General features: G+C 49.1%; 1 protein-coding gene across 1 annotated transcript in view; it reads left to right on the top strand.

Annotated features, from left to right (window-relative positions):
* Positions 1-13,920, top strand: part of LOC115327759 (nose resistant to fluoxetine protein 6) — an 86,361-nt gene that overhangs the window by 35,767 nt on the left and 36,674 nt on the right. Inside the window, exons 7-8 of the mRNA XM_029988789.4 lie at positions 10,834-10,927; positions 11,842-11,928. Of these exons, the coding sequence (XP_029844649.3) occupies positions 10,834-10,927; positions 11,842-11,928 (181 nt within the window). The remainder of the gene's footprint in view (positions 1-10,833; positions 10,928-11,841; positions 11,929-13,920) is intronic.

Below are 13,920 nucleotides of genomic sequence, written 5' to 3'. Positions count from 1 at the left end.
TGAAAAGGTGCGCTTCGCGACATCACTTGAAACAAACACGAGATCAAGAGTATTTGACGATGAAGCTTGAACACGTGTGGCTGTAGTGACGGTTTGATACAGGTTTAGATTGAACGACATTTCAGTTAACAAGACAGAATCAGTACAGTTGTGGTTCAAAGGAGAAAGATTTTCCCAGCTAATATTGGGAAGGTTAAAGTCACCTGCAATAATAACGTGCTTATTTTTTTTTTTACAATGGGCGTGAGGTGCGAGTATAAATTTTCTAGAAACGACAAGTCAGCATTAGGGGGACGATAAACACCACCAACAATAATGGGAGGAGAAAATGAGTTTATTCTAGCCCAACAAGACTCGGTTCCATCAACATCATTCATAACCGTAAAGTTCAGCGTATCTTTTAACATTATTGCGACCCCTCCACCTCGAGAGCACCGGTCTTTTCGAATGATTTTAAATCCGCTGGGAACAATTTCAGAGTCACTGATAGAGCTATGAAGCCATGTTTCAGTGATGACCAGTACATCGGGGTCATGCTCAGCTAACAAAATGTCAAGATCGTCAAGCTTGTTCAAAAGGCTACGAGCATTTACGTTAATCAGCTTAAAACTACTTGGCCCTGTAAGTTGATGTCAAGGTTGGGAAAATGAAGAAGCTGCATGCAGCCTTTCACGCTGAGCAGTATCACAGTTCCAAACATAGGCGTCACCGTTGATAAGGAGCTTATCATAGACGAGTTTAACCTTTTGTTTGTTAGCTCTCTCGGCTTGGGAGCTCTCCCATAAGTTACGACGCAATGACTGTACACGAACAGAGTAATCTTCGCCAATAGCGATATTAGTACCTTTTAGCTTCGTAACATTTTTCAAGAGGGCTATCTTATCATTGTAGTTAAAAAGCCGCACTATAACTGGTCGCACTTTGTTTCTTTGATTTTTCCCTAGCCTGTGCATGCGTTCGATGGAAGTTACCGTGACGCCTAGCATGCTTTCGAAGATGTTCACACTTACATACTCTTTTAAACCGTAAAAGGTCTCTTGAGCTACCTCAGGAATACCATAAATTATTAGGTTGTTGCGTCGTGATCTGTTTTCAAGATCGTCCAGTTTCAGTTCAATATGCGATACGGAAGATGTTAGACCTGTTATTTTCTCCTCGCAATCTTGTATTTTCTTTACTTCCATGCTCAGGTTTTCAATCGTCCGTTCGATAGAATCTAAGCGATTATCAAGTTTTGCAAGCGCTTGATCGAATGACGATTTCCACGTTTTGATGTCCGCTACGTCTTGAGCCATCTTGTTTTGACTCTCGAGAATCTGCGCAAGCAATTCCTGAGTTGTAGGCCCAGGGTTCAGTTCTACATCGCCCGACAGGGCCAACTTGATTATGGAGTTTATAGCGGAAATGAAATCAGAACATGCCTGGGGGCTTGGCAGCAGTAAAAGACAGATGTTATTGCTTTTGTGAGAGTCAGAATCAATTTGACCAACCTGCACGAGAACGAAGAACAGTTTAGGCGTCATGTTGGTTTGCTGCTGCCAAGCCCAGTGGTGGATGCTGGCGTCAGTCGCTCTTTTATACCCCGAAGGCTCTGGCGCTGTAGTCGAAGATGGTCTGGTGACTTGTGACGATGCAACTCTGGGGCTCACGCGGAGTGGTTGTCGATACGACGTGAAATTTAAGGACAGCAAGTTCACACGCGGCAAGTGTACGTTTACAATCAGCGCTGTAGCGTGGTTGTTTCCTTGGACGAAGTGACTTGTAGAATGGTAGTCGACTGGCCACGGGGATGCCATGATCAGCAGCTGCACGAGAACGAAGAACAGTTTAGGCGTCATGTTGGTTTGCTGCTGCCAAGCGCAGTGGTGGATGCTGGCCTCAGTCGCTCTTTTATACCCCGAAGGCTCTGGCGCAAACGAAAGTTGAGGGCGAAGACCAGACGGAGCGCATGGTGAGACCTTTTACGGCGCGTTATGACGCCTGTGTTAGTCACGCGGTTGGGAAGTCGGCGGGATGTGTTCTTTTTGTTCGCAAATGTTTAGGGGCTGTTATCCATTCAGTGGTCACATGTGAGTTGGGGAGACTGGTCGTTTGCGATTTTTCTTTCGAGGATCGAGAGTGGCGGATCATCTGTGTATACGCGCCAACTAGGGTTCAGGAAAGGCGCATATTTTTCGAAAGTGTTCGGCACTACTGTGATACTGAACGGGTTGTTTGTTTTCTGGGGGACTTTAACTGTGTGTTCTCTGCGCACGATAAAACAAGCTCTACTCCGTACCAAGACTCGAGCACCGTGCTTTTAAGCGACATAGTTAACGACTACGGCCTCGAAGACGTGGGAGAATGTGTCAATAGTGGGAGGGGCGTTCAGTTTACCCATTTTCAAGGGACCAGTCATTCCCGTCTAGACAGAGCGTATGTATCGCTGGAGGTGGTACCATTTTGTTTCGACTACACGATGTGTCCTATTTCCTTCAGCGACCACTGTCTGGTCAAGTTCTGCGTTAGAAAAAAATCGGGAAATAGAAAAATATTTAGTTGGGACTTATGGAAACTAAATTGTAAGCTGCTGGATGACGACATTTTTAGAGCTGATGTCGAGGCCGCAATAGAAAAATTAAGGGATGTAAAGGCATGTGGGTATAGGCTAAGCTGGGAACATTTTAAGCAGGAGATAAAGATGAAGGCATTAGAACGAGCTAGTATAATTAAAAATGAAGGAAAAAAAATTGAAAAAGTGTTGCGTTTGAACTTGGAAATGTTGGTCAAAGAGGAATGCAGAATGCCGGGAGCATGTAAAGACGACATTTTTTCTGTAAAGGAAAAACAGGAGATTTTAGATAAATAGCGTTATCGTGGCGCACTTGTCAGGGCGAGAGCGGAACGGTTCATAACGGGGGAGGCGCCGACTAAACGAGCACTGAGCATGGAAAAGGATACGCTCGTCGTAATGAGATAACTGAGGTCGAATGTGACGGTGCAGTCACGAGCGACAGGGTGGAAATCGAGCGCGCCTTTTTTTATTATTACTGTACCCTATTCGCGGCGAGTCCAGTCGATGTGGAGAGCTTTAAGCGTGACTTTTTGCCTTTAATGCCGCGGTTAGACAACGCAACAAAAGAGGTTTTGGAAGCGACCATCACGGCCGAGGACGTTTTGTTTGCTATTGAAGCCCTGCACCCGGGAAAGTCCCCTGGGCCAGACGGGCTCAGCGCTGCATTTTATAAGGCGCTGAAGCATGAGCTTTCAATAGTACTGGCTAAGGTCTTCAACGAGGCTTTCGAACTAGGTGTCCTACCTCCATCCTTCTTGTCGTCCCACACCATTTTAATCCCGAAAACTGAAGACACTGTCAAACTGCGACAGGTAACTTCGTATAGACCTATCAGCTTAACTAATGTGGATTATAAAATACTTATGAAGATACTGGCCAGGCGGTTACAGACTGTAATTACGGAAATAGTTGGCCCCCACCAAACATGCGGTATTAAAGGTAGGACTATCTTCACGAATATTCATAAAGCACGGAGTGTGTTGGAGTGTTGCGACGCCATGCAGAGTGGCGTGGCAATGCTACAAATAGATCTAGAGAAAGCGTTTGATCGGGTACCGCACGACGTGTTATTGGCTGTTCTTGATCATGTTAATATTGGGTCAGTGATCCGCGAAGGAGTACGCATGGCTTATAGCGGCTGTACAACGCGCCTTGTAATAAATCATTCCGTAGGCAAGCGCATTCAAGTGCAGCGCTCTGTTCGTCAAGGGTGTCCCTTGTCACCTCTTTTTTTTTGCCCTTATTTGGAATCGCTCTGTTTAAGTATTATAAGGTATGACATTGTCAGTGGGTTTAAATTATTTTCATCTGAAGTTTGTGTCCTTACGTATGCGGACGACATCGCTATTTTCTGTACGAATCACGAGAGTATCATCAGTGTTGTCAATATAGTCAAACATTTTTGTTGTGTAAGTGGTAGTGCGGTCAACTGGCATAAATGTCTGGGCTTCTGGCATGGAGAGTGGAGTGTTACCCCAAGTGCGTTTGCCAATGTTAAATGGGTCACCACTCCTGTAAAGTACTTAGGGGTGCCCCTTGAGTATTATGGTGTGAGTGAGGAATATTGGCGCAGTCAATCAGTAGTCCTCGCGAGAAAGCCGAAAAATGGAGGGGTAATGGGTTTTCGATGTTTGCGCGTGCCACAGTTTGCAATTTATTTCTTGTGAGTAAACTGTGGTACGTTTTGCAGGTGTTACACTGTTCGCGTGTTAACCTACAGAAACTGCATCGTGTTTTTGCGGTGTTCATCTGGGGCTCGTCTTGGGAGCGAACAAGCAGAATGAACCTTTTCCGAAGAGTTCGCGAGGGAGGACTAGGCTTATCGCACCTGTTTTTGCGCCAATTAGTAAACCGTTACTGTTATTTTCGTGATGTTAGTGATCCGTTTTTGCGTACGGTTTGTCAAGTAAGATTAGGTCGATGTTTGCCTGAGTTTGTTGTTTCCTCGTCCAGTGTGCCCGGCGGTATTCATGGGTACCTCAATGAAGTAGTCGCATCATGCCGCTTTTTGGCGGCCCGTTTCTCTTCGGAATATTTGAGCGTAGTAACCCGTAGGCGGTTGTATAAGGATGTTTGCGATGCTGTTTTTCCTGTTCCATTGTACAGGACCATGTACTCTACAGGCCCAGGACAGGACGTCTTGAAACGTGTGAAAAAGATGTTAGTTCCAACCGGGGTCAAGTCTTTTTTCTTTAAATTGCATACCGGTACATTACCGGTTAAAACGTGGATGGAAGAGAGGGGCTTGTTTGTCCCGTGGGGTGTTCATTGTTTCCTATGTAAAAAACCAGAGACTATTGAACACGTCTTCTTGGAGTGTTGGGATGGCGTCTTTCTTTAGGATGTCCTACAGCGCACCTTGAAGAAAGACTTTCCACTTGACTCTCACGGGATTAGGTACCTGCCGGTAGAAAACGAGGGTGGCGCCCCATTCGATCTTGTTATGTTGCTGGGCCTGCATGGTATCTGGAGGTCTCGGATGGCTGTCCGCCATGCAGACCGTGATATGCGTGAAGCTAAGGAGTATTTCCGTGAAAGTATTATTTCATTTATTGAAGTTCATAAGGCTCAGAAATGTGCGCCTGAGTGGCTGGCTTGCATTGAAAAGCTGGTGAACATGAGCAAATTTTAACCCCGCACTGCTAGCCGCAAGCCGGCTGGCAATTTTAGCATTACCTCTTGTATGCGTACTGTCTGTGACTTTAGTTACTGTGTACTGTTCAAGTCCGGCAATAAAGAAAAAAAAAAGTGTTTGACTGGGTTAGCGCTCACCAGCTCGCAGCACGTGGAGCGAAAGCTCGCGTTGCAGGACCCAGGGATCATTGGTTCAATTCCAACCCTTGCCCGTTTCGATCTGGATGTGCATCGTACCGGCGCGCGGTCGTGTATCACAACTGCGTGATGCACGTTATGAACCCCAGGCTAGCGGTTGTACTGCACAGGCTAAATTGCTCATCTACAGCTGAGAGAAAAGCCTCTCTTGGCAAACAACCAATTTTCTTGGATATTAAATTAACTTATTTAATAAATAAATAATTGGATTTCGCTTATGTTCCTATTGTGCCTTCTACAGAAGGTATTATTTTTGAAGCCCTGAGACACTGAGTAAATAAAATAACACAGAGTTCAGGCGCAGCTTTTACTTTGCTATGTGTGCAAAAATCTAAATTAAAACCTAATTATAATTTACGTCCTTGATTTGCGAAAATTTCTTTATTTTACTTTTACGAGAGCATATATTTAATGAGACTAATTTCGGAATGCCTCGTCAGCGTGTCCTTGCATGTCAAATAGAAAACGAATTAAATCCTATTATTTGTGTCTGTGTTGTCCCCTTTTTTCTTCTCCTTTTGTCCTACGTCTCGGGTTTTACAATGTTGAAAGTTCACTAGCTCGCTCGCATCTTCTCTGTAATTTCTATACTAAATCCTAAAGTTTGTGGTCGCGTGTTTGCTTTTTAAGTTGGCTTGGGACTAGTTTCCTAGCGCGCAATTCTTGCTGCTTCCACTGGGGCTTCACCCCGAATCAGTGCAAATAAAAGGCGGAACCAAGGTCGCGAAAATATATTTGTAATGATGGTATACAGGCGTCTTTATTTAGTGAAGCGGGCATAGACCACTCGGGATTACGTAGCGCTCCTCAGATATAATTCATATATCTATATCTTTGATATTTCACTGCTACCACATCGAAGTTATGCTGCTGTAGCAAGAAAGATATTCTCATTTGCTGACAAATCGTATATTTACATTATTTACAAAAGAGTCAAAATGTAAAGATCGTGGAACGTGGACTGCGTAGACCTTCGTCTTGTCATCTCGAGCCCTCGCGTGCAAGTGATGGTGTTTTTCTCGAGCTGGTGTTCTTCGTCTTCTTTACTCGCTGTAGCGTGCCGCTACAGGTACTCCCCCCCTAGCGAGGAGGTGGAGGAGACGAGCGATCAGGTGCTCCTTTGAAGTGTACACGTCGTACTAGGGTTGGAGTTGTGTGTGCTTGGGGTTGCTCGAGATGAGCTGGTTTTATCCTGTCGAGTGAAATTGTATCCACGTCCTTTCACGAGCACGGTGAAGTACTTGTCGCCGCGTTTTAGAACTTTAAATGGTCCTTCATATGGGTTCTGCAGCGGTCGCTTCACGGCGTCTGTGCGTATGAACACGGGGGTGCAGCGTGACAGTTCCGGGCTGAGGAACACCTTGCGAGAGTTCCGCTGTCGTGTGGGCATAGGTCGTAGTTTCTCGAATGAGGAACGTAGACGGCTTGCGTAGTCCTCTGCTTTGGTGGTTTCGGTGTTGGTGGTAGGTGTTAGAAACTCACCAGGGATGCGTAGAGGCGTGCCGTACACCATTTCTGCTGTAATGCATCTCAGGTCACTTTTTAGGGACGTGCGTATTCCAAGCATCACGAGTGGTAGAGTTTCCGTCCAAGGCGCGTCTGTACCTTTCGTCTTCAAACTGGCCTTTAGCTGTCTGTGAAACCGTTCCACCATTCCGTTGGAGATGGGGTGATAGAATGCAGTGTGGATATGCTTTGTACCTAGGATCCGCGAGAGGTGCTGGAACAGTGTAAACTCGAATTGTCTCCCTCGGTCTGTTGTGATGGTGGTTGGTGTTCCAAAACGGCTGACCCACAACCTGACGAAGGCCCGTGCTACGGCTTCTGCTGCTATCGATTTGATCGGTGTTGCTTCAGGCCACCTCGTGAAGCGGTCGATGCAGGTCAAAAATGTACCGGCAATCGTCGGCTGGCGGGAGTGGTCCCACTATGTCGGGGTGGATGTTGCGAAAACGACCATCGGGAGGTGAAAACTTGCCGAGCGGTGTAGGCGTGTACCGACCCACTTTCGCGCGCTGGCATTGCACGCATGTGCGTGTCCAATTGCGGATGTCGGCGTTGATCTTAGGCCATATCAATCGAGCAGTTATGAGATGTTGTGTGGCTTGAATTCCTGGGTGTGAAAGTGAGTGGATTGCTTCAAAAATAGGCTTCCGGAACTTCTCGGGGACATATGGTCTTGGTTGTCCTGTCGACACATCGCAGACCAATGTTGCTTTGCATTCCGGAATCTTCATGTCTTGAAGGTTCAGTGACGTTGTTTCCCGCAGATGTGGTAGTGTTGTATCCGTGCTCTGCGCTGCTGCTAGTTCTTCGTAATCGACAGCGTTCCGTTCGGTAGAGCAGGTGTTCACACCAATTCGACAGAGTGCGTGTGCTACGGAGTTGTCTTTGCCTGGTACAAAGCGGATGTCCGTCGTGAACTCCATGACGTAAGCCATCTGTCGTATCTCTCTTGGCGTGTGCGTTTCACTGCTAGATGTTAAAGCATACGGCAGCGGCTTGTGATCAGTAATCACAAAAAATGATCGTCCCTCGAGGTAGTAGCGGAAGTGTCTGATGGCAAGGTAGACTCCGAGTAGTTCCCTTCCGAAAGTGCTGTAGCGGCACTCAGTGGTTGGCAGCTTCTTCGAGAAGAATGCCAATGGTTTTTATGTTCCGTTGATGTTCTGCTGGAGGACAGCCCCGACGGCGGAGTTAGAGGCGTCTACCATGACTGATGTTGGCGCTCCAGCCTTTGGATGGGTCAGCAGTGTAGCTTTTGCAAGTTCCTCCTTGATGGCGGAAAACGCTGCGTCAGCAGTTGGTGTCCAAGTCAGAACGGCGTTCTTGCTTGGCTTTCCTTGCAAAAGGTCATGCAGGGGCTGGAGGATCGTAGCACACTGAGGGACAAAGCGCCTGTAGAAGTTCACAAGCCCGAGAAACTCGCGGAGTTTCTTTGTTGTAGGAGGTTGCGGGAACTCGCGGATGGCTTCTACTCGCTGTGGCAGCGGCCGTATGCCGTGACTGCGACGCGATGGCCCAGGAAATCCAGGCCCTCGACGCCGAATGTACACTTTGCAGGGCTGACGATCAATCCATAGTTTTCAAGGCGAGAAAAGAGCTGACGTAGGTGGTCTACGTGGTCTTTCGGGTTGTCGCTGAAAATGAGGATGTCGTCCATGTATGCGAAAGTAAAGGTCAGGCCGCGTAGGACTTGGTCGATGAACCTTTGGAAGGTCTGGGCCGCATTGCGGAGACCAAACGGCATCCGCAAGTACTCGAACATGCCGAATGGGGTTATTATGGCGGTCTTCGGAACGACGGCCTGTTCCACAGGAATTTGGTGGTACGCTTTCACGAGGTTCACCTTACTGAAGATGGTTGCTCCATGCAAGGCGCCGGTGAAATCCTGTATGTGGAGAATCGGATAGCGATCGGGAACCGTGCTTTGGTTGAGGGCTCTGTAATCTCCGCATGGACGCCAGTCGCCGCTCTTCTTTGGGGCCATGTGGAGGGCCGATGACCAGGAGCTGGAAGAAAGCCGGACGTAGCCAAGCTCGAGCATGTGCTCAAATTCTTGCTTCGCTATCCGGAGGCGATCCGGAGCTAGGCGTCTAGGTCGAGCAAACACCGGAGGTCCCTTCGTCTCGATATGGTGAGTCACGGTGTGTTTCACAGGTATGGCCCTTGAAGTTGGACGAAACACGTCGGGGAATTCGTCGAGGATATCCGTCCATTGGGAGGTGGGCGCCACTTGGGGGAGGCTGGGCGCCCCTTGGACTCCCTTCGCAGATATTCCCTGCACGGTGAGGCGAGTCTCAATGTCGTGAAGCAGTCTTCTCTTTACATCCACCATGAGCGCAAAATGCCGGAGAAAGTCGGCTCCTATGATGGGTTGAAGAACGTCGGCGATTAAGAAAACCCAACGAAACGTCCGCCTGAGGCCGATGTCGAGAGTGATTGATTTTGTCCGTACGTCTTAATTGGTGAACCATTCACTGCATGTAGTGGCGGAATGTCTTGTCGATGCCGTTGATCTTCCAGCGTAGGCGGAACGACGCAAATATCGGCTCCCGTGTCTGCTAGGTACCGGACCTAGCTGGTTCGGTCGGTTACGTAGAAAAGACGGTTGGACTCCAGGCCGGCTACACCACCCGCCTCTAGTGTGCGGCCTTGCCGTTTCCCGTGAAAGTACACGGAGGTTGGCACTTATTGGCATCATTTCCGTGACGGTAGTGGTACCAGAAGACCTGGTGTTTTGCAGGAGACTTGCTTCGGCGGCGTTCTCCGATGGTTTGTCGACTCGCGCTCGAGGATCGGGAGTGACGCATGCGGAGGTCATTGAGCTCTCGCGTGAGTTGATCCATCCTGGCTTCCATCCGAGAGTTGGAAGACAGCAGCTGGGCAATCTTGTCCTCCACGGCCGGCGATGGTCGTGCGGCATGGAGTGTAGTGTCATGTGTTTGCACAGCGGAGATGGATGGAAAGCCCGCGTCCATGATTTCGTCGGTCATCCGAGCCAACGTGACGGTGGAGTCGGTGGTCGATGTGCTTAGTATCATGCGGGCTGGTTGTGGTAGCCTCTGGAGAAAAAGTTCTCGGAGAATCGTTGTCTCCATGCTCGGTGCTTTATCTCCTAGAAGCTGTTCCATGTGTCGTAGCAGTTCTGTCGGCTTCCTGTCACCTAGTTCTTCTGCCGTCAGGAGTTGCTGCAGCCTGCGGTGTTCCGACTCTGTTGTTCGTCGGAAGAGTTCACACTTCAAGTATTCATAGGGCTGGTCTTCTGGTGGAGCGCGAAGGATGTCCCGAACGACTGCTGCCGATGACTGCGGCAGAGCGGAAATGACGTGGTCCAACTTCGTCAAGGACGATGTTATCTTGTTCTTTCGGAAGGTCGATTCAATCGTGAAGAACCAGAGTTCCGAATCGGCAGCCCAGAATTCCGGTAACTTGAAGTTGACCGCAGCGACAGCAAGCGTTGTTAGGTCGCCCGACGACGCGGAAGCTTGAGTGACGCTCATCGTTCCAAATGAGCGCAGATGTTCCAAGACAAACTCACTGGTTGATAGAAGCCACTAGTCGGGTAGGAGGGCTTGTTCCGAGTCCCGGGTCACCAGTTTGTAGCAAGAAAGATATTCTCATTTGCTAACAAATCGTATATTTACATTATTTACAAAAGAGTCAAAATCTAAAGATCGTGGAACGTGGACTGCGTAGCCCTTCGTCTTGCCATCTCGAGCCCCCGCGTACAAGTGATGGTGTTTTTCTCGAGCCGGCGTTCTTCGTCTTCTTTACTCGCTGTAGCGTGCCACTAAACTGCTATGGGTTACTTTTTCATATTTAATTGTTCGAATTACTGCGCGCGTGCACTGGGTTTATTTTTATTGCTTTGAAATGTGAATACCAAGAGGCGTATCTTGTTGTCAACTTCTGATAATATTGAATTTATGTTTGTTCACTTGCAGCGCGGTTTGTCAACGTCCTTGAAATGGCGGGGAACTGGTCTTTCTGCGTGTTTTCGGCAGCGTTTTTGAGCGTTGACACATTCTTCTTCTTGAGGTAAGCATAAATTAACACTTTTCTAAGCATGCTCTGTGAGCATAAAAATAAGAAAACCATTTCTCGAACTGGAGGTATGACAACTGCCTTCAGGTGGTTCCAATGTTTTGTCAAATTTATGTATATGCGCGAGACCCATGGACGGCAGAGTCGTCCGATCCGACGTCCGATCCCACAGTCTGAACGCCGCTCCGCATTGCCGCACGCGACATCTTGAGACAAGCTTCCGATTTTGCATGCGACACGACGATCCGTTCAGCTCCGCCCAAGAGATCCAAGCGCTCCAGCGGTGGTTCGCGTTTCTGTACAGATCTGTGGTCCCAGACTGACCGTTCAGCTCGCGCGAACGAAATTACGAGCTCGTTCTCAATAGCGCGTGCATTCTTTGCTGGAGCCATCTTTCTCGAATGGGTCAGCGGGATTTACGCGTCCGGCTTCCCCTCGCCCGTCCCGTTATCGTGTTCGTCTGGCCAGACCCAGTACGTCATCATGACGTTCGCGCTAGCTGTGCTGTCAGTGGCTGGACGCTTCGGACAGTCCGCCCGCCGTGCGAAGCTATCTGGCGCGTTGGATGCACGCCGGATCACCGATCCGACGTCTGAAGCGACCAAATTTTCCGGATCAGCAGTCGTACTGCCGGGTTGGACGTCGGATCGGATGCATTTTGCGCGCATGTGCCTCGCGCTTTATTCGCAAACATGCGTTGAATATGTTTAGGATCTTAGACAAAGCAAAATGTAATAAATAGAAAAAAAACTTATTTTGCTGGAAAATTATGAACGGAAAAGGATTTGATGGCCTGTCTAACAGCTTGCCTTTCTTTTAATTTTACTGCGGCGAAACCAACCTACACTCCTGGAGCACGTTGGGAAGATGATGCAGCGTAATCATATTATATTTGTTTGTTTTCGCAGTGGGTTCCTGCTATCCTACAATGTCGTCAAACAAAATGCCAACAGGTTTCTGATTGCTGTGGTAGCTATCATACGCCGAGAAATCAGGTGAGCTGGGATTCACAAATACAGAAATCAGTGAGCTCCTTAGACTCGCGCTATTTTACAGCGGAGCTGCTAAGGGCTAGTTTCCCCAGGATCGTGAACCCCGAAAAGAAATGAAGGCACCGAACTCTGGACACCTACCGCCGTCTATGAGCAACGGCGGCAAGCCACGTATCTGGTTGCTGCCGTCGCTCATAGATGGCGGCAGCCTTTCCACTCTGGCTTGCCGACTTGCGGCCGGCCATTATTTTGCATTGTACAGCTCCGCTGGTCCTCGTTCTTCACCAGAGTGGAAAGACGGAATGTTTTTTTAAGGAGAGAATGTGCCGAAACGCTTCACTGTCTTTCATAGCGTCCTTGGAGAATCACTCATTAGGGAGTTTTAGTAGACCGTGTTTTCCCCTCCGCTAACCCTCCGCTACGAAGAAACAGCCACTGCGCCCGCGCGCCGATGGCCTTGGGTGTAGAGTTCTGGATAGCGATGGAATTAGCGGAGGGGAAACACGCTCTGCTAAAACTCGCTATTAATTGATATGAAAGTATCGTTATCGCTGACACGACAGAATTCACATTAGGGTGCACAAAGTAAAATTCAGTTTTAGGCTCTCAGCCTCAAAGCTTTTATTGTCCGCGTGCATTATTCCATATTTTTTTTATACTTTCATGGGTTCTTGATTCTAGGAACGCGTATTATCGCAACGTATCAAAACACTGCGTAACCTGTTTTCCGAGTATGTTATCGCAGGAGATTATAAAGGAGTTTTCATTTGAGAGCGCAGCTCTTAGGCGCCCGTTTCCGACTTGAGCGGCGTCGGCGTCGCAGTCGCCGTCGCCGTCGGAGTAACCGCGCGGTGCATTATGGGAAATGTCCCATAACGCAACACGCGGGACTCGTGATATCAAGAGGGTCATGTGATCTCACGAGGTGCACGTCACCTCACGAGGGTCACGTAACCTCACAAGAGTCACGTGACCTCACGAGGGTCACGAGACGTCACGGGGTCACGGGACGTCGCAAGGGTCACGTGACGTCACGAGGGTCACGTGACGTCACAAGGGTCACGTGCCGTCACGAGGGTCACGTGACCTCACGAGGATCACGTAGCCTCACGAGAGTCACGTGATCTCACGAGGGTCACGTGACGTCATGAGGGTCTCGTGACGTCGCAAGGATCACGTGGCCTCATGAGGGTGACGTGACCTCACGATGGTCACGTGACCCAACGAAAGTCACGTGGCCCCACGAACGTCACGTGACCCCGCGAGGGTCACATGACATCACGAGAGTCACGTGACCCCAGGAGGGTCACGTAACCTCACGACAGTCACGTGACGCACGAGTGTCACGTGACGTCAGGAGGGCCACGGGACCTCATAAGGGTCACATGACCTCACCAGTCACGTGACGTCACGAGGGTCACGTGACGTCACGAGGATGCCGTAATCTCACGAGTCACGTGGCCTCACGAGGGTCACGTGATGTCACGAGGGTCACGTGACGTCACGAAGGTCACGGGACCTCTCGAGGGACACATGACCTCACAAGGATCACGTCACCCCACGAGGGTCACGTGACATCATGAGGATCATGTGACATCAGGTGACCTCACGTCACGCGTTGCATTATGGGAAACGTCCTATGATGCAACGTGCGGGAAAGAGGAAGAGGGAGAGGAGGAGGGGGTAGGGGAAGGAGGAGAGAGGAGGGAGAGCAGGAGATGGCAAGAGGGTAGGAAAAGAGATGAGGAGGAGAGGAAGGAGGAGGAAGAGGGAGGGTCACGGGAGGAGCAGAGGAGTAGAGCGTACGGATGAGGAGGAGGGGCATACCCCCCCCCTCAGTACCTTCCCCTCCTCCTCCTCCTCCTCAAGAGCTGCGCTCTAATTCGGCGTTACAGGAAGTTGTAAACGTCATTCATTTGTTAGTACGTGCATTTCTCACGTGCACACAACTACACAAAAACGCACAACGTTGCACTGTACGCAAGAATGTCGTAA

This window comes from Ixodes scapularis, unplaced genomic scaffold (assembly GCF_016920785.2).
Source record: "Ixodes scapularis isolate PalLabHiFi unplaced genomic scaffold, ASM1692078v2 PGA_scaffold3__209_contigs__length_174095766, whole genome shotgun sequence".
Taxonomy (NCBI): domain Eukaryota; kingdom Metazoa; phylum Arthropoda; class Arachnida; order Ixodida; family Ixodidae; genus Ixodes; species Ixodes scapularis.
The sequence above is the reverse complement of the archived record's forward strand: the minus strand, read 5'-3'. Positions and strand labels throughout refer to the sequence as shown.